The sequence below is a fragment of the Protopterus annectens genome, chromosome 15.part0 (genome assembly GCF_019279795.1).
Source record: "Protopterus annectens isolate FY-2018-M chromosome 15.part0, PAN1.0, whole genome shotgun sequence".
In the NCBI taxonomy this organism is placed as follows: Eukaryota; Metazoa; Chordata; order Ceratodontiformes; family Protopteridae; genus Protopterus; species Protopterus annectens.
Genome location: NC_056749.1, coordinates 70,050,155 through 70,070,555, shown reverse-complemented (window position 1 = coordinate 70,070,555; position 20,401 = coordinate 70,050,155). Strand labels below are relative to the sequence as shown.

Below are 20,401 nucleotides of genomic sequence, written 5' to 3'. Positions count from 1 at the left end.
CCTCCCAATGCTTTGGACAGTATGCACATATCTATGTGATAGGAATGCTCCTTATTAGAAATTAAATCCATCTAATTCTCTGCTAAGATTTAACTTATGAGCAAAAGAGATAGCAGAGCCTCAAGAAGGCAGGATGCACAGAGGCTGACATATGACAAGATTAAAAAACATGTTGTTAGATTTGCAGTAAAGATGAACTACGAGCTGAGCTGCCACCCAAACAAAAAAGCCAGAAGTGATGTATAATTGAAAAGGACCTCATTCCAACACATGGACAAAGGAAGATGAGTCTAGAAAACATCTAGCCCTTTTTTTAAAGAAGCAAGCCAAAGAAAATATCCAAATGCTTACTACACCCAGGTGGCTTATTATCTCTCTGGTAGGAATTAGCATGCAAGTTTGCTACTGCCTACTGTCGTATATGTCTGGGTGGCTGTTAGTGTCATATACATTGGGTTGAGTAGCACTGAGCACTTTCTTACATCAACAACTATCTACCATCACACCAATCCAGGCTCAATCACATGCAATGGTTGATAACAGGTGACAAGGTCTAAGACAATATTCTTAGCGGCCCAGTAAGGAAGACAACCTGTCTCAAAAGGCTCTCAAGCATTCTTTATAAAGTATTAAGTGAGAAGCTGAAAGCTGCCATGCACAGGTTTTTTGAGGTTTCAGGAAGTGTCCTGAACCCTTTCCATGAGGTATGCAAGGTAATTATCCTCCCCCAAGCCTGGAAATTACCCTTTTAGAGTGGTAAATTGCTACAAAATAATTTTATTCAACTCTGAAGACAAGCCCTGTAGTGACATTTTTAGTAAAGCAGGTTCAAACAATATTATGCAGGGTATATCACTTCTCTGAAGCAGGTTTTATAAATAACTGCTCCATCACCGACCACTTGTGAGCCCCAGTCACCCTAATGCAAGGGCAAGTAAGATTTCTTAGCTCTCTTTTTGCAGTATTAGAGGATTTTGGAAAAAAAAAATATTTAGCTCCTTGAGGTAAAAATATATGTGGTCAGTTATGGAATGGTATAATCTATTGAAAGGGTTTATCTGAGCAGTGTAAGTTCTCCACCACTTTCCACATGCCAGAATATTGACTGGAACAATGATATCCTTCCTCTTTACTCTAATAAAATGTACTGACCAGAGGTGCCCCTTATCCCCTTTCCTCTTCCTACTTGCAGTCAAGCTACTGGTCCAGTACATTAGATAACATGCTGGACACAGAGCTGAAATGCATATGGCATTGATAACAAAAGCATTACTCTTTATGGATGATTGTGTACTGTTGATGGGAAACCCAACAGAGGAATTGACATCCATTCTTGTCAAAGTCTGGCTAGAAAACAGTTGCCATTAAATCATCTCTTTTATGAGTCCGCACATATACTCGGGTGTTGAGCTAAACCCATACCCTCTATTTATCATTGGCATCAACTAAAAGCCATTATGGACGCAGCGGTATTTAAAGTTCCACACCTGGAAGAGATGAAGGCTGTTACTGCTAAGAAGGTTAAACGAGATAAGGATGCTGTTTTGTCAACTTTTATTCTTCCTGCAATATGTTTCAGTACAGCTAAGTGGATCCACAAATTCAGAAACTGATGACTGATTATTTTCATTTGTAAGAGTAATGATGCAACGTTCTTTATAAGATGCCAGTGTCCATAAATACAAAGAAGTGCCAGATATGTGAATTTATACTCTAGCGTGCACCTTACAGAAAATGCCTAATGTGAAAGGCCATGACTTCTCCTTATGGGCAGAATTAGAAGCATGCATTTCAGAAAGAATATCACACTTAGCCATGTGCTGGATTAAAGGGAAAATACCCCTACCTAAAAATATTTGTCTGCCTAGGTATTACCTCAAAGACAATCTGCCTGATAAAGCAGCTTTACAATTCCTCCTTGTGAACCTTCTTGTATCTCCTCATAGAGATCATCCACATCTTCGAGTAAACATTAAAGTTTCTGGTGTTCTAACTGGCACTCGAATGGGATGGACATCTTTTGCAGCAGTAGAACAGGCTGGTGAGTCTCATGTGTCTGTTACCTTTGCTTGCAATAAAGATTCTTGGCATTTACAACCCTGTGATTTATTGCAGGGCCAGGATTTGGAAACAGCCCTGGATGCACACCATAAAGCAGCTGCAAATGGGGCTTGTTAACACAAGTCTCGAATACTGGTGATTCAGAGACACAGTAGCTGCAGTGAGGAAATACCCCATTATCAGCCAATGTGTATGTCTCTCAATCATTTAGTGATTACCACAAACAGTAGCAGACCATCTTCTGCTGCCTTTGCAGTAATCGCTGATGGTGGTCGAGGCAATGTGTTTAGCACAGGCACTCATACCAACTCATAATTCTTTCTAGCATGTCAAAGGGTCAGATGCTGGCGTCCTCTCCTGCCCAGTTGGTGAATCTGGGAATTCTGAGACAATGTTACCATTGCCTCATGTACACGGACAACCCTCTCCTCCTCCCACGTAACACTAACACTTGTGAGAGATGCAGCTATTTAGCCAGACTGGAGGCTGAGCTCTCTCAACTCAGGACTGGCAAGACCAGGCAGGAGGAGAAGGCAACTACACACACCACAATACCAGTCTCACATAACTCAACCACACCACTGAATCAAACACATAAACACACTAAGACATACTCGGAGGCTCTGAGTAAAAATTTACCTAAAGAGCAGAGGCCTCCAAAGCAGACACCCAAGCAACTGCAAACTCAATACACCACACAAACAACACATAAACAACAAAATCAGTGTGCAAAGCAGTCACTGCCCTTAAGGCCAAATACAACACCAAACATACTTGTCATAGGTGACTCCATAGTCAGACACACTGACGTCCCACTCACCAGGCTGAACAAGGAGAGGGTCATGGTAAGCTGCCTATCGGGCGCTAGAATCCGCCACATAACACAAGCACTCAGGTCACTCCATGGCAAGTACAAGTATGATACAGTCATTGTCCATGCTGGTGTGAACGACCTGAGACGTACCTCCCTGGACTACATGAAAAGAGACATAGAGGAGCTCTCTGATTATGTAGCCCAGGCAGGTATGACCCTGACCCTGAGCAGTATCCTTCCTTCACCACGAATGATGCCACAATATAGTGACAAGATGATCAGCTTTAACAATTGGCTTAATTTCTGGTGTCATTCAAAGGGGATCCAGTGCCTGTCTGCCTGGGATGACATGCTTGACAAGCCACGCTGCTTGCAAGGGACGGCTTGCACCTGTCACCCTGGGATTGCGGATATTGGCTAAGGCTCTTGCCACCCCCATAGTGCCTTTTTAGGCAAGGCTCAAATTCTAAACCTACCACCCTAGAAAACAAAAACGTGAAGAAACTAAGGGTAATGCTGCTCAATGCCAGAAGTCTAAATCTCAAAATGCATGCACTCGAGGCCCTTCTCAGTATGGAGAACATCGATGTCTGTGCTGTGACTGAAACCTGGTTCAAGGCTCCTGAGAGCACCCCGGCACTATCAGGTTTCATCTCATATCATGCGTTCCAGCCCCAAAACCCGGACCACACCACAAAAGGAGGGGGTGTATCCATATTCATCAAGGATACCCACACCTCCAGGTTGGTGGCTACGCACGAAGCATCAGAAACCATCCAGGTGCAATTAACCATAGGCAAAACTGCTCTACAATTTGTAGCATGCTACAGGCCACCCTCTCAAACTCAGGAAACCTACACAGCCTTCCTGATGACACTGGAGGGTATAAATGTATCACCAAACACCATCATATTGGGTGACTTCAACTACCCGAATATAGACTGGGAACATTACTCAAACCCAAACTTTCTAGCCCAAAGGTTCCTGGAGTTCATAAATTCAAATGCCATGGAACAACTAGTCACCGTCCCCACAAGAGGAGAAAATATACTAGATCTCATCATCACGAACATGGGGACAAAATGCTCCACACCGGAAGTATATCCCTCATTGGTGAGATCAGATCATAAACTAATCTCACTAGAAATCCACATCCCGCCCCCACCCCAAACAAAAAAGACCACAGTGAAGAACTTCTCTAAAGCAAACTTCACACTACTCAAGACAGGTGTGGTATCCTTCAAGGCCCCCGAGCCAATGGAAACCACAACCCAAGCTGTGGAAGCCCTTACAAATGCCTTCTATGAACACCTTCAGGACTGCATGGATCAGGCAATCCCAAATAAAACCAAGACTCTTTCCACCAAGGGCAAACGTTCAGTCTGGTGGACCCCAGCCATAAACAAACTTTACAATAAGAGGAGAAAGCTATTACATGATAGAGCAAAATCCCAAAAAGGGAAGGCATCTTTGATCAGCACTAGCAAGAAACTACGATCCCTCATAAAATCATCCAAGGCCAACTTTGAGAGAAAAATTGCCATAGATTCAAAAGACAATCATAAGGCCTTCTTCATCTATGTCAGAAACCTGGGTAGAAACTCCCAGATATGCTCAGAATTAGTCCAAAATGATACAAAAATCACTGAACCCACAGACATTGCCAACATACTGGCAGACAGGTTCAGCGCAAACTTCACCCCCCCCCCCAAAAGGAGAGATAACTATCCCAACTGAGTGTAGCCTCCCGGACATCTCAAATGCGCAGGTGAAAGCTGCTCTCTCTAAAGCTAAAAACACAGCATCGATGGGACCGGATGGGGTCCCCGGCTGTGTGCTACATGAACTTAATGAAGAACTAAACCCGCACATAAGGCAGCTGTTTAATCTTAGCCTCACCACAGGATATGTGCCCAAGGAGTGGTGTACGGCAACTGTGGTCCCACTCCACAAAGGCGGTTCCTCTACAGACCCTGGTAATTACCGCCCCATAAGCTTAACAAGCCTGGTCTGCAAAGCTATGGAGAGGATCATAATGGAACTCATAAACAAGGACATAGGGGACTTGCAGACCTTGGACCCAACCCAGTTTGGCTTTGTCAAGGGCAGATCTTGCCTTTTGAACTTGGTCGACTTCTTCGAAACAGTCACCAAGGCCATTGATGAGGGAAAGGCAGTCCATACAGCCTACCTTGACCTTGCAAAAGCTTTCGACACAATACCCCACTCGGGTATTATAGAGAAACTTACCAGCTTAAATGTAAACCCATATGTCACAAGATGGGTTGCAAACTGGCTAAAGGACAGAACCCACAGGGTTAGAGTTGCTGGAGCCATGTCAGACTCCAAACCGGTTACAAGTGGAGTCCCACAGGGCTCAGTCCTTGGCCCCCTATTGTTCGGCATCTACTTCTCAGAAGTACAGGCAAACATAGGAGGACTATGGCTGACAACGTTTGTGGATGACTGCAAACTGGGTGCCATAGTGGGTAGTACATCGGATGCAGACATCCTTCAGAGGGGTCTCACGGAAACTGATAGCTGGTGCCAGAGCCATGGCCTGAAGTTAAACGCAAAAAAGTGTATAGTCATACCCTTCGGGAAAAACAAGGTAACCCCAAGCTACCATATAGGTGGCAACCCACTAAGCACAGAAGAGGTTATCAGGGACCTGGGGACCCAGGTTGACAGTGGCCTCTCGTTTGACACTCACGTTGCTAAAGTGGATCGAAAGACCTTCCACATTGCCCACCTGATCATGAAGGGATTCACATCCAGATCAAGTGAGGTCATTGTTCCCCTGTACTCTTCACTTATCAGACCAATGATCGAGTACAATGCCCCATTCGGGATGTATCTCACCCGACACCTGCAGCAATTGGAGAGACCCCAAAAGTTCCTCACCAAAAGGATAAAGGGACTCCAAAACCTGTCATATGCTGCCAGACTGAAGAAACTCCAACTCTATTCAGTTGCATACCATCTGCTCAGAGGTGACCTGTGCCTGACATACAAGGCCATGACCAACCCGGAATTAATGGACATGCTCCACCTCAAAAAAAACAAATCCACCAAAACCACTAGAGCAAGAGACTTAAACCTTAGCATGGATATAAATAGGACGTGCTGGAGGGATAGATTTATCACCCAAAGACTCCCCATGCTGTGGAATAAAATCCCGGTCCATGTGAGGCAGAGCACCTCGCTGGCTCTGTTCAAGAGAAATCTTGACCGGTGGGTGGGAGATCGTAGGTTTACCCCGGGAATCATCTCTGTGTCACTACTGGACAGAGGCAAAACAAACTAATGGGCACAGTATTTCTAACATAAGGGGCGGCGTAAGCCACATAACTTTGGGCTAGGCTTATAAATGCCCTAGGGCAGTTAGCCTAGTATAAACCTATGAACCTATGAATTCCCCCATTCATTCTACCACACACATACACACATCTAAATACACAACCACACTGTACATCTTCCTTCTCTGAGTGTGCAGAACATCAGTGATGTTGTCTTCTAGTGTGACACAATCCCTTATTAATCAGAATAAGTGCTTCAATAAATCAATAATGCCAGATATCAGAGCTTCACTCTTCTTATTCAGAATATACTTTGTGATATAATACCTGTTGCTGTCTTAATTCTTTAGGTGGGTTTGAATAATAGTTAAAAAGACTTCCTTCTGTTATTAGGTGGGCCCCCTAGCTTTGTCCGAAAGTCTAGATTTGGGTCCCATATATCACGGAGCCTTACAGTTGGTCAGTAATGCCAAATATTAGCTTTTCATAGATTTGGGACCCTTATATCACAGAGCCTTATAGTTGATTAGTAATGCCAAATATTAGCTTTTCATAGATTTGGGCCCCATATGTCATGGAGCCTTACAGTCGGTCAATAATGCCAAATATTAGAGTTTCATATATTTGGGCCCCATATATCACAGAGCCTTACAGTTGGTCAGTAATGTCAAATATTAGCTTTTTATACTTTGCAGTATTCTGTGCCTCATGTCTGAAAACCCATGTTCTATTACTTGTAAGTACATCAGGCTATTATATAAGATGGTCCCTGATGTTTAATGCCCCCACTATATCCTTTGTGCTGCAAACCCTGGGTTTTATTAACTGTTTAAGTAGATTAGGGTAATATTAAAGAGTGCCCCTGGTGTCTAGTGCCCAACCTCCAGTATTACAGGAATTTTTCATTTGTCAAAGGATGGCAGCCTCCATGCACATACACATTCATACAGTCAACACACACACACACACACACACACACACACACACACACACACACACACACACACACACACACACGTGCACACACACACACACACACACACGCACACACACACGCACACACACACACACACACACACACACACACACACACACACACACACACACACACACACACACACACACACAAACACGCTCACACACACCTATCTTTCTTATCCCCTAACCCCCCACACTGTCACCACCCAGAAAAACACATACTGATACACAAACACACATACATACAAGCACACACACACACACACACACACACACACACACACACACACACACACACACACACACACACACACACACACACACACACACACACACAGCCACATACATGCACATACCACCAAGCATTACTTATCTGCCATATTTCCTGGCACTTGAAGCTAACATAATCTCACCCATTGAAAGTTATGGTTGAATGTGAGTTAATTACCATGGCTGGCTGTAAGGATTTACAAAGCTGAATTGTTCTATGAATTGCTTGGTTATATAAAGCACTTACTACAGGCATTTCTGGGGAAGAGCACACAGCTAATTACCTTATAGTGCTCCCCAGAATGCTTCATTAGCATTTGTGGTAGACCAGAGAGACTGTCCACCACAGTCTTGCACCTCTTTGAGATAAGCACTGTGGTAGGGATGTCTAATTATCAGAAGTGGTTATCACCAATGATAAAAGTGGTTACCACTGGTAACCTTTATAAATCCCAGCCAGTATTTACACCTTCACCTTTATTGATGAAACTGACAAGCTTTGGGCTACCTTCACATAGATAGAAACATAGACTATAGTTGTTAGTTTTGTCTGTGCACCTGTTTTAATTGTGACCTGTGTAAATAGTTTTATCTGTGCACCTGTTTTAATTGTGACCTGTGTAAATCTTTAAAGAAATTTAAAAGTTTGCAAGGAGCATAAGAGATGTACATATAACCTAATTGCCCCTGGAAGGATTCGAACTAGTAGGAGACATTCCTTCGTGGAGCCATCATTTAAGGTTGATTGGAATTTTCTCTTTTTCTGTGGGAATGGTCAGGTTTGAAATAAAATTCCCATAAAACATATTTGCAGTCTCAAGGATAAAAGCTTAAATAAAGAAAGTAAATGCAGAATCCTGTTCTTCTTACTTTTCAAATTGGTCTTTATTAGAGGCAGATGTGCACTGTTTTACAAAAAAAGTGGTTGCAGCAGCCTGTATTTATTGCAAACTTGTAGGAACATATTGGGGTATGTTCATCAGTGGGTCATCCCCGTGGGTGTGTCCCTTTTAGAAGACGACCAGAGAGGTTGGTCTTCTAAGTAACCATAGCCCATATTTTAAAAACTTTTTGAGAGAGTTTCATTTGAAGACATTTTTGGTGCCACAAAAAAAAAAAAAAAAAAAAAAATATATATATATATATATATATATATATATATAGAATTGTAAGTTTTAAAACACCAAAATATTCAATATCAGTTATTGTACCAAAAAAATTATGTAAGTATAAGGTACTAACAAGTTTAAACATAGTGGCCTCCATGTTAACAGGCGAAATATGAATCTTTATCACAGCTTTCTCTGTAAAGCTTTATCTGATCTTCCATTTACTTAACCTAAACCTAAAGGATCATCTAGAAGGTTCTAAAATGACTCCTAGCAGAAGTTCAAGAAAATGTTGTGCTTTGTATCCTAAAGAGTGTGGGTTAGTGTGGGGGATGGCTTTCTGGTCTGAGGTGGACCCCAGATAATAGAGAGTAAACAGATTTACAGAGTCAGAAAAACTGGTCTTATATGGATCATAAACAATGCTTTTTCCTGTGTGAGATGACCAGTCACTTGGATTTGCAGATGTGCTAGCATGTGATATTAATGCATGCATTTGTGCCTCCTAGTTCAACTTATAACATGAGGCCAGAAACCAGTTTAAACGGGAACAATAAGGGCTTTCAGGGAAAGCCAGTCAATACCTGCTGAATTAAGTGGAGCAAGCATTACTGTGGAGGATGCTTGTGAGACCACGTTGGAGCAGGAGTCCTGAGTGCCAATATCCAAAAGGTGGATGTGGGCACTGGGTGCGTGAGAATCATTACTATCCAACTGAACCTTAAGCTGTAGGTGTTTAGCTTTTTATCTTCAATTATGCATGGAATTAAAAGAGGAAGGTAGGTTCAGGCACCAAAGATGGGATAAAACATCCTGAGGGAATCTGTCTGGTGCTTACGATCTTAGGAGAGACATTTAAAATAAACAAACAAGAAAAGACAAAAAAGACAAAATAGAATAAGAAGACGTACAAGAAACTGAGGAAAGCTTGGAACTTTGTGTGGAGTCGGAAATTTGAGTTAGTACTGTGGAGGGTACTGCATGCAGAGCAGGAGGAAACAATCACGCAGGTAGTAATTGTTGGCCCCAGTCCATGGCTAATGTTGGGGCCAGCTACAGTGCGGCCCAGCAGAAATAACAGTTGGTTTCATTAAAATCTGCTGAATATTAAAGGAAATCAAGAAAACACCTGTGTTGGTAGGTAGAAAGTGATAAGCAAGCAACTGCTACCCATTGCCATTACATAACTGGTACATTAGAATGCTATCCCATCTGACCTACATGTTACCATTCAATGTCTTGTACACTAGAATAGTATCCTATCTGACCTGCCTGTTACCATTCAATACTTACCATGAAATATTTGGTACATTTAAACACTATCCCATCCAAGCTACCCATTACCATTAAATACTTGGTACATTCAAATGCTATCCCATCCAAACCTACCCATTACCGTTCCATGAAATACTTGGTACATTCCAATGCTATCCCAGCCAAGTTACCCATTACCATTAAATACTTGGTACATTTGAATGCTATCCCATCCAAACCTGCCCATTACCGTTCTGTTAAGTACTTCGTACATTCCAATGCTATCCCAGCCAAGTTACCCATTACCATTAAATACTTGGTACATTCAAATACTATCCCATCCAAGCTGCTCATTATCATGAAATACCTGATACATTCGAACACTATCCTATCCAGGCTGCCCTTTAGCATTAAGTACTTCATATATTCAAATTATATCCCATCCAAACTACCCAATACCATTAAATCCTTTGTACAGTCAAATAGTGTTGCATCCAATCAACCCAGTAACATGAAATAAGTGTTAAAGTTGAAGGCGCTCCCATATAAACTACCAGTTAGAATGCTATCCAATATGAGATATGCATTACCATTCAATACTTGGTACATTCGAATGATAATCCATCCAAGCTACCCATTACCATTAAATACTTGGTACATTCAAATCCTATCACATCCATGCTATCCATTGCAGTTAAATAGTTGTTACATTCGAATGCTACCCCATCCAAGCTACACACTGCCATTAAATACTTGGTACATTCAAATGCGAACACTATCTCATCCATGCTGCCTATTACCAGGAAGTACATGTTACATTAGAATATCCCATTCAAGTCACCCGTTCTCATTAAATACTTGGTACATTAAAACACTATTGCATCCAAGCTACCCATTACCACTGAATGCTTTGTACATTCAAACTCTACCCCATCTGAGCTCCCCATTATCTTTAGATACTTGGTGCATTAGAATGCTATCCCATCCAAGCTTCCCTTTTCCATTAAATACTTGTCTTGTCTAAACTTGAACATTGTCCTTCAGGCGAGTTTCTAAGTTTCTGGTCACAAAGAAGTATGTCTAAAACACTGGAGAGGTAATGGTGGGTTTTGTGTGAGTAGCAGTTGGTTGGGATGTATATAAAATAGTGTGCCTGGAAGTTAAAGTGAGTGATAGAACAGGCTTTAGTGGAAGACATTGTTAGAGATTATGAATATAAGGCTGAAATTAATTCTGTTGTAATTATGCTGAAAGATAAAGCATAGAATAAAATGTTTGCTTGAATATATGTATAGAGTTTAGCAATGTAAAATGGGCATTCATACTATATGTATAACAGACAGGCTTCTCTTCACAGCATCAAAAAAAACACCTAACAAAGCAATATTGGAAAGCAAGTATCACATGCTTTTCTCATGTTTGCAGAAAAATATTTAAACTCAGCAATAAGTGATGTTTTTTTCAATAGAAACAGTACAGATGTTTCCTTTCATACTTCTGTTATTCTGATTGCGTGCATTTGTGCATTTTCACATCAGTGGAACTGCTGACAGGACAATAGAAAAGTCTAAAAACATACATTATGTGACTTCCTACAGAAGGCCAAAAAAAAGATACCAAGAGGAAATAAAATCTATGTGCGTGACTAGCACTCCATATAACAATTGTAGTAGTTCAGTTATGTGAGAGAGGGACAGAGAGAGGTATTTTGTAGAAGTCATCATTCATATCTGTAATGAAGGAAAACTTTGTAAATATATGCTACAATCTGACAGAAAGAGTATGTGTCATTTGTTATAAAAATAAGTTATCTGTAACTGTACTTATAGCTGCAAAATATATTTCTTTATCAGTGTGCAATTTGAAAGGCTTGGTGCTTTAAACAGACTACAGATGGAGTCATGCAAAGCTCTGTGTCTCTGATTCAGCAGTAAACATCCAGCAAGACTTTGTGTCTTAAGAAGACCTTAAGTCCAGCCCAGCAAATTCCAGCACAGCATAGAAGCAGCACAAATTAAAACACATTTTTCAATGGTTTTCAGACATATTGTGTTAAAGAGTTGCTTACCAATGTTAAGATTTATAGAAAGCTGTTTTTAGTATAAGGATGAAAAAGAGTTGATATGAAAATACAAAACCAGAGCAGTGTGGCTGCCTTGGACAAAGTCAATCTGAATGCTGTCCTGTCTTCTTTCTTCTGAAGTCTGATTATCCCTTTTATATTTGACTGCTGTTATACAATTGTTTAATTTGTTTACCCTCTTGAATCTTTTGGATGATGTTTTACAGCAGTATTTTGCTGTCCTGCATCATACTGACATTTTGCATGGACATAAGGTTACACTGTTACATTATATAGTGCTCTATTTTAACTTGGTACTTTGAATCCAAAGTGTGGAACCATTGATTATTTTTCTGTTGCTGTCATTGTGTTGGATTGTCAGTGCTTCAGCTGTATCTATTGGCTTCCAAGGAATCTTTTACTTGATGTTTTTTTTTTTTTTTTTTTTTTGGTTTCTGTGGTGACATTGTTCTGGTCTGTTCTGGGATTGTTTGAGGCCTAAATATGGCAGAGTAGGAATGGGGTTGGGGGTCAGACAATCTACAAAACACTGTTATAATACTGGAGAACATGGATCTGGACTTCGAAAAGTGGGAATTCTGATGAACTTTTGGTTCAGCATTGCATAGACCATGTTCTGCCAGGTTACTGGTTGCTTTTTTTCTCAGCTATGGTTTTGAAATAGTGTTGTAGTTCTTTTAGAAATGCTTCTTTCCTGGATTTTGACCTTTGTTTAAAGCTACTATTTATTTTTGGTTTGATGTTTAATCTTTATAATTTTCTAATGAACAAGACAATTTTAAAACAACATGTCCTTGTAGACTCTTTACTTAATGTTTGTTTTTATTAAATGTATTTGGTATTTTTTTACTCACAGTACATTTGCTGGAAGTAATACTGTGTATGTTTAATATCTGATTTTTGTTTTGAGCTTATATTCATATGCTTCACTTTATTGCATTTATTTATTTGTTATTAAAAGTGCTTATGAAATTAAAACTTTTAATAAAATAGAGACTGAATTTGAAGCTGTCAGTAGCCCTGATAAGGACACTGAGAAAATAACAGAGAAGATGTGATTAGGAAGAACGGTTTTCCCTCAGCAGTTAACAAAAATCTCACTTTAGCTTGCCACATCAATTTATTGATTCATTTCCCGAGAGGTTGAGCTGTTTTGTGTCTGTTCTTCTCCATTTTCATTGCTTATTCTTATAAGTCTGTAGGTCTGTTTTATTGCTTTTGTCTACTGATAGATCACTGTAGGCCCAAAGATTTAGGCCTTTTTATCACTGATTGCAGTTTCTTTCTTCTTTCTCATTCTGACCTGGTTTTCCCGCTTTCCCGATGACCTTCAGTGTCTTGCATTGCAGTACGCCTCTTGGCCTCTTGTGATCTTTACTTTTTCACTAATGCTTTTATCTTTCATCTTTTCCAGTTACTGTGTTTTCCCATTACTCAGGTTTGTCTCGTTTCATGATATACACTGATAGAACTGATTGTTTATAGTTTTACTTATCAGTAATTCCAGTGCAAATAGTTTTTGTAGTGGTTGCAAACTTAAAGACTGTGACTTTAACCAAACTGCCTTGTAATCACTGTACCTAATGAACACAATGTCGTATTTATTTTTGTTGTTACTTAATGAACACACATTTATTTGTTTTTTTTTTTGTTGTTGTTACAGGTATGTCCACGATCAGCAAATGTTGCCATCATCTGTATCCCTGCATCCCATCTCCTCTAGCACTGTTGTGGTTCCATCCCCTTCTTACACGGCTTCAGTGGTGATTCCACACACCGGCTTTTCTGCACAGCAAACACATGCACTGATCCACTGTCCACAACAGCAGCCACAGCAACAACTACAACAACACTCCTACCTTCAGGTAATGTCCATTTAAAGCATAGGAGAGCTTGTACTGCAGCAGACAGATGCATGCACTCCTCTCCTTTTTATTTAGCTGTATTCCTTTGCATGGACACATTGATAGTGCCTGATGATGAAAGGGGATGAAGGTAATTGTACAGCTAGCGTACAACTGTGTCCAGTGACACCTAAAATGCTACAAAGTTATGGATTTCACTTTTTAACTTTTGTTTATGTAGTCAGTGTTAGGTGGAGTTAGAAAAGCATCCATGGTGGGGTTTGGAGCAAATATTTGTAACTTTCTGCCAAAATAAGTAAAAATGTCAGTATATTTTAGGATGATTTTAGCAACTGTGCAGCTATGGTAAACCTCTACGTCCTCTGCTACTGTATTAATTCACAAACCATTGTGTATTCTTTACACCTTTAATTTTTGGTTTGTCTTGTTAAGATGATATTGAAGTTTACCCAGTTTTTTTTCATTACAGTAAATTAGTGTTCGGTGGAGTTGTTGTTAGGCTGACTGTATTGTCTAAATAAATACAGGGTAAACAGACTTTAGAAAATACACATAAGGGGTTACAGTTAGATTGTTTTATCTTAATAATACTTATTAGCTGTTGCTGAAGATTTAGATTCATGGAATGTGCAGGTGTAGATATTGAACTCAGAGAGAGAGAGAGAGAGAGACAGAGAGAGAGAGAGACAGGGAGAGGGAGAGAGAAAAGTTAATAAGGCAGTGAATAAAGGGATAGAGCTTTGAATCTTTCTTGGCAGCTCAAGACCTTTTAGGTCTGCAATCGTTTTTGTTAAGATCCTTGCTGGTCTTTCTAATCATTTGATATTTTAGTGAGATGCATCCCAAAGGGGACATTGGACTCAATAACTGGTCTGCTCAATGCTGCATAGAATGGAGTGCTGACCTCTTTTGATCTTGCTGATAATCCTTTGGCAATTAGCTGTGCTAAACAAAATAATTTCCTGACAACCATTGGCATATGGTGGTCCAAAGAAAGGAGTTATCAACCCAAATTCCTGATCACATTTTTCTTTTGGATTGATTTGTTGTGCATACAATATGATGAAATGACAAGCTGCTTACCAAAAGTGATATTCCATTTTTTATTTTGTTTTTTAAATCAGCATGCCTATTAATCAATTGAATTGAAGACAAATGAAATACATAATCAACCATTGTTTTGCAACAAGTTAATAAACACAACATTGATTCCAGCATTTTGTATCGATTTTTACACGTCCACGTTTTCAATTTACAGCTGAAAGTGTGTATAATAACTAACCAGTTACCTGCAATTATTTTCCAAAAGTGAAAACTAAGATCAATCAAAGTAATAATGATATTCCAAAGCAGTAAAATATCATTTAAAGTGAGGCAAAAAGTGTTGTCATGATTTCCTAGCCATCAAAACTAAACATTGTCATTAATTACTAATACATGCTCAGCCACAAGGCTGTTACCCTCAGGCATTCCAAAATGAAATGAAAGTAGTTCGCTTTTTTTAGGTAACAACACCAATCACTACTCTTCATTCTGCTTTTCTAAAACAACTTTATTGCCTTTAACTGCCAGCTTCTTATAAGCTTATCCTGTATGAACCTAGAAAGCACCACTTGCAATGCATAGGTTAGGCCTTTTAGACAGTTATACCATCTCCCAGGAAGATTCCAACCCCCTTATGTTAGGCCTTTTAAATAGTTATCCCATTCCCCCAGGAAGATTCCACCCCCAATGTGTTAGGCCTTTTAAATAGTTATCCCATCCCCCAGAATGATTCCATCCCCGATGTGTTAGGTCTTTTAGACAGTTATCCCATCCACACAGGAAAATTCCGTCCCCCATGTCTTAGGCCTTTTAGACAGTAATCCCATCCCCCAGGATGACTGCATCCCTCAGCCACTCTTCCCAACTCTTTTTCAAAGCATTCATCAACTCCACAAGAAACTTCAGTACTATCAGATATAATCACTACATCTCAAACTATCGGGTGCGACAGAAACAGAAGTTCTCGGGAGACCGGGGCCAAGTGCACAGTCGGAGGACATGCAGATAGGTAGTCTCGTTGTTAACCTATTTAATTATAACCTATCTACTAGTGAGATGTCCTTATTGAATAGAAGTTTATCTTTCGTTCCAGCTACGGCAATGAAACTAACAGACACTTTGACTGATGTAAGACTTTTTGCTCGAAATCTTGCTTGCAAATTATTGTTTAATGACTCCAATGTTTCTGATAATGATCGTGATACTATTACGTATCGCAGATTAAGTACATTTTCTCCACCACTACCAGCCCACATTGAATTGTTTGTTAAAATGTGTGAAGATGCCCTGTATAAAGATACTGAAAGAGGGAGACTGGGTGCTTTTCATAATTTGACAAATACAGAGAAAGAAGCCTTACAAGGCTTAATGAACAATGATTTGTTAGCTATTAGACCGGCTGATAAAGGTGGGGCGGTTGTCCTTATGAATGCTGTTGATTATGTTAGAGCTATGAATGAAATGTTGGATGATCGTATGTTAAAGTGGATAGATCTTATGTTAGAATAGTTACTAATAGGGTACATGATTATTTAGATGAAATACTAATGAATAGATCAAGCAGTGAGACTTTATTTGTTTTTTTGAAAATGACTCACCCGGTTATTCCAGTGATCAAGGGACTCCCTAAAATACATAAATCTTTGGTATCACCCCCCCCCCCATGAGATCCATTGTGTCGGGAGGTGGTTGGGTTACTGAATCACTTTCTGTTTATGTTGAAGGTAAATTAAAGAAGGTGGTTCTTCTGATTGACTCCATATTGAGAGATACCATGCACTTCTTAAAAGATATCAAGTAACACATTGCCAAAAAATGATGTATCTTCTCTTTTGATGGTTACCATGGATGTTCAGAACCTGTTTACTTGTATACCAAATGATTATGGTATAGATGCTATAAGAATTGTTTTATTATAACGAAGAGCCTTCTCTAATGTTGAAGTTGACATAATTTGTACATTCCTGGTGCTTATTTTGAGTAATAACTTGTTTCTATTTTGTGAAAAGATTTTTCTGCAGAAATGGGGTGTCGCACCCCTTGTGCTAATTCCTATGTGAATTTAGTTATGCACTTTTGGGAGTTAAGTCATCTACATAATAGTTCATACATTAATAGAATTAAATTATATAGAAGATTTGTGGATGATGTTTTTATGTTCATAGGTTCATAGGTTGGTACTAGGCTATCAGCCCTAGGGCCTATACAAGCCTAGCCATAACAATTCCCTGGCTATTTCTTCCCACATTATTTACTTTCCTGGAACCCTGTCTAGCAGGGCGACTGACGTGATCCCTGGGGTGAATTTCCTTTCTCCCATCCAATCGTCAAGGTTCGTCTTGAAGAGGTCCAAAGAGGCACTCTGCTTGACATGTATGGGCAATCTATTCCAGAGTCTGGGGAGTCTCTGGGTCAGGAACCTATCCCTCCAGCATGTTTTGTTTATTGTGATGACAAGGTTTAGATCCCTGGAGTGTGTAGCTCTGAGGGATTGGGATTTCTTTAAGTGTAGCATGTCCAACAGCTCTGGGTTTGACATGGCCTTGTATGTTAAGCAGAGATCGCCTCTGAGTAGACGATATGCGACAGAGTATAGCTGGAGTTTTTTAAGGCGGTCAGCGTAGGGCATCTGCTTTAGGCCTGTGACTCTTTTAGTGAGGTATTTCTGAGGCCTTTCCAGTTGTTGCAGATGTCTTGAGAGGTACATACCAAATGGGGCGTTGTATTCTATAATGGGTCTAATGAGGGATGAATACAGTGGGATAATGACCTCCTTTTTTCTGGATGAAAAGCCCTTCGTGATGAGGTGTGCCACATATAAGGATTTCCTGACTGTTGTGGCGATGTGGTTATCGAAGGTGAGACCACTGTCCACCTGTGTCCCTAAGTCTCTTATCACACTTTCTGTGTTTAGTGTACTGCCACCTATATGGTAATTCATGGATACATTTTTTTCCCAAAGGGGATAACAATACATTTCTTGGCATTGAGCTTGAGCCCATGGCTCTGGCACCAAGCATCTGTTTCTGTAAGGTCGTTTTGTAGAGTATCCACATCATTTGGGGATTCAATAATGGCTCCCAGTTTGCAGTCATCTGCAAACTTTGTTAGCCAGAGTCCCTTAGTGTTGACCTGTACTTCAGAGAAGTAGATGCCAAACAAGAGCGGCCCCAGGACTGAACCCTGAGGTACTCCACTTGTCACTTGTCTGGAGCTGGATTTGGAGTCGGCTACTTTTACAGTGTGGGTTCTATCAGTAAGCCATTTAGCAACCCATTGGGTGACATAGGGATTAATGCCCAACTTATTAAGTTTATCTATGATTCCAGAGTGGGGGATGGTGTCAAAGGCCTTGGCAAGATCTAGATAGGCTGTGTGGACCACCTTACCCTTGTCCATGGCTCTGGAGACTGATTCAAAGAAGTCAAGCAGGTTCAGGAGACAAGATCGGCCCTTCACAAACCCAAACTGGGTGGAGTCCAGTGTTTGAAGGTTGCCAATGTCTTTGTTTATAAGTTCCATGATAATACGCTCCATGGCCTTGCAGATAAGGCTTGTCAGACTGATGAGACAGTAGTTTCTGGGATCCAAGGTGGATCCCCCCTTGTGGGTTGGGATAACTCTAGCTCTGCGCCACTCAGTGGGCACAAAACCTGAGGTGAGGCTATGATTAAACATGACACTTAGGTGAGGTGCCAGTTCATATTGTAGTTCATGTAGTACACAGCCCGGGATGTCATCTGGTCCCATGGATGCTGTATTCTTGGCTTTAGAGAGTGCGTTTTGTACCTGTGTGGCCATTATTACTGGAATTTGGCAATCTTCCGGTATTGAGATGGGCCATTTAGCGGGTGAGAGGGGGGTGAAGTTGGCACTGAATCGATCTGCCAGGATATTGGCAATATCCTTCGGATCAGTATATTTAATGCCATTCTGTTTTAGCTCAGAGCAGATCTGAGCATTGCCATTTAGATTCTTGACATAGTTATAGAATGCTTTGTGGTTGTCTTTGGAATCTTTGGCAATTTTATTTTTATAACTAGCTTTAGAGGATTTTATGAGGCATCTCAGTTTCTTACTGAGGCTAGTAAGGGAGTTTTTTGCATCCTGGGATTTTCCTCTTTTCTGCAAAAGTTTCTTCCTTTTGTTGTAAAGTTTGTTTATGGCAGGGGACCACCAGATTGGCTTCCTTTTTTTGGATGAGAGCATTTTGGTTCTATTTGGGATGGCACGATTCATGCATGAGTGGATGTGCTCGTACAGTGCCTTAGTGTAGGATTCAGCAGTTGAACTTTCAGTTCCCGTCTGCATGGGTGTCATGAAGTTTGTCACTTCTGACTTGAGTAGCATGAAGTTGGCTTTAGAGAAGTTTTTTATGGTGGTTTCTTTACTGGGGGGTGGGGGTGGGATGTCGATGTTAAGGGTGATTAGCTTGTGGTCAGACCTGACTAACGAGGGGGTGACCATAGGTATGGAGCATTGATTTCCCATGTTGGTAATGACCAGGTCTAGAATATTGGAGCCCCGGTGGGACTATGGATTAGTTGATCCAGGGCGTTGGAATTTATGAATTCCAAGAACCGTTGCGCAAAGGTGTTGGGACATGAGTAGTTTTCCCAGTTAATGGCAGGATAGTTAAAATCACCCAGTATTAGGGTGTTTGGTTCTATCTTAATATTTTCCAGTATGTTTAGAAAGGTGTAGTGAGAATCTTGGGGTATGGTGGGGGATCTCCAGCAAGCTACAATTTGGATTGCAGTCTTACCTAGTGTTAGTTGCACTTGGAGAATTTCAGACACATTGTGTTGGCCAACTAGCCTGGTGGTGTGAATATCCTTGGTGAATATTGACACTCCTCCACCTTTAGTGTTTTGGACCTGGTTTGGTGACCGAAAAGTGTGGTATGAGTTGTAGCCTGGTATTGCAGGGGTGCTCTCTGGAGCCTTGAACCAGGTCTCTGTTACTGCACAGATATCAATGTTCTCCATTTTTAGGAGTGCCTCGAGAGAGTGCATTTTGAGGTTTAGACTTCTAGCATTGATTTTGGGATGGGGATCATAACTCTTTGCTCCAATTCGTACGGCAGTTAGAATTAACCACTGATTTTTTTAAATTTACTGTTACTAGCTCCTATGATCGTGTTGATTTTCTTGATGTATCTGTTTATAAGAATGGGATATAACAACACATGTTAATAATGTGCAGTCTGAAGCTGCAGTTATTTCCCCACCCAGTAACAATGTTTAAACACAGAATAGGAAATATTTTTCCTTTACCATGGACTATACTAGTAACAACAAAGTGGTAAAAGATATTGTTCACAAATATTGGCCACTTTTGCTCACTGATGATTCCACCGCTAGAATTGTAGGTGAGACTCCACATTTTACATTTCGCAATAATGCTAATTTGAAACAGCTTTTATGTAAGGATAAGCGAAACAAGCGTTCTATAGAGAGCAAAAGATCAGGCACTTATGCATGCAGGAACTGCACATTTTGTGATGATTTATGTACACAACAAGCATTCAACTGTCCCAACACTTTGTTTAAATTTGAACCCAGGTTCTATGCTGATTGTGATACTAGTAATCTGGTGTACTTGGCTACGTGTGATACATTCCC

General features: G+C 40.5%; 1 protein-coding gene across 1 annotated transcript in view; it reads left to right on the top strand.

Annotated features, from left to right (window-relative positions):
- LOC122789623 (circadian locomoter output cycles protein kaput-like) overlaps positions 1 to 20,401 on the top strand; it is a 1,222,827-nt gene that overhangs the window by 1,158,674 nt on the left and 43,752 nt on the right. Inside the window, exon 19 of the mRNA XM_044057016.1 lies at positions 13,532 to 13,733. Coding sequence (XP_043912951.1) covers positions 13,532 to 13,733 — 202 coding nt within the window. The remainder of the gene's footprint in view (positions 1 to 13,531; positions 13,734 to 20,401) is intronic.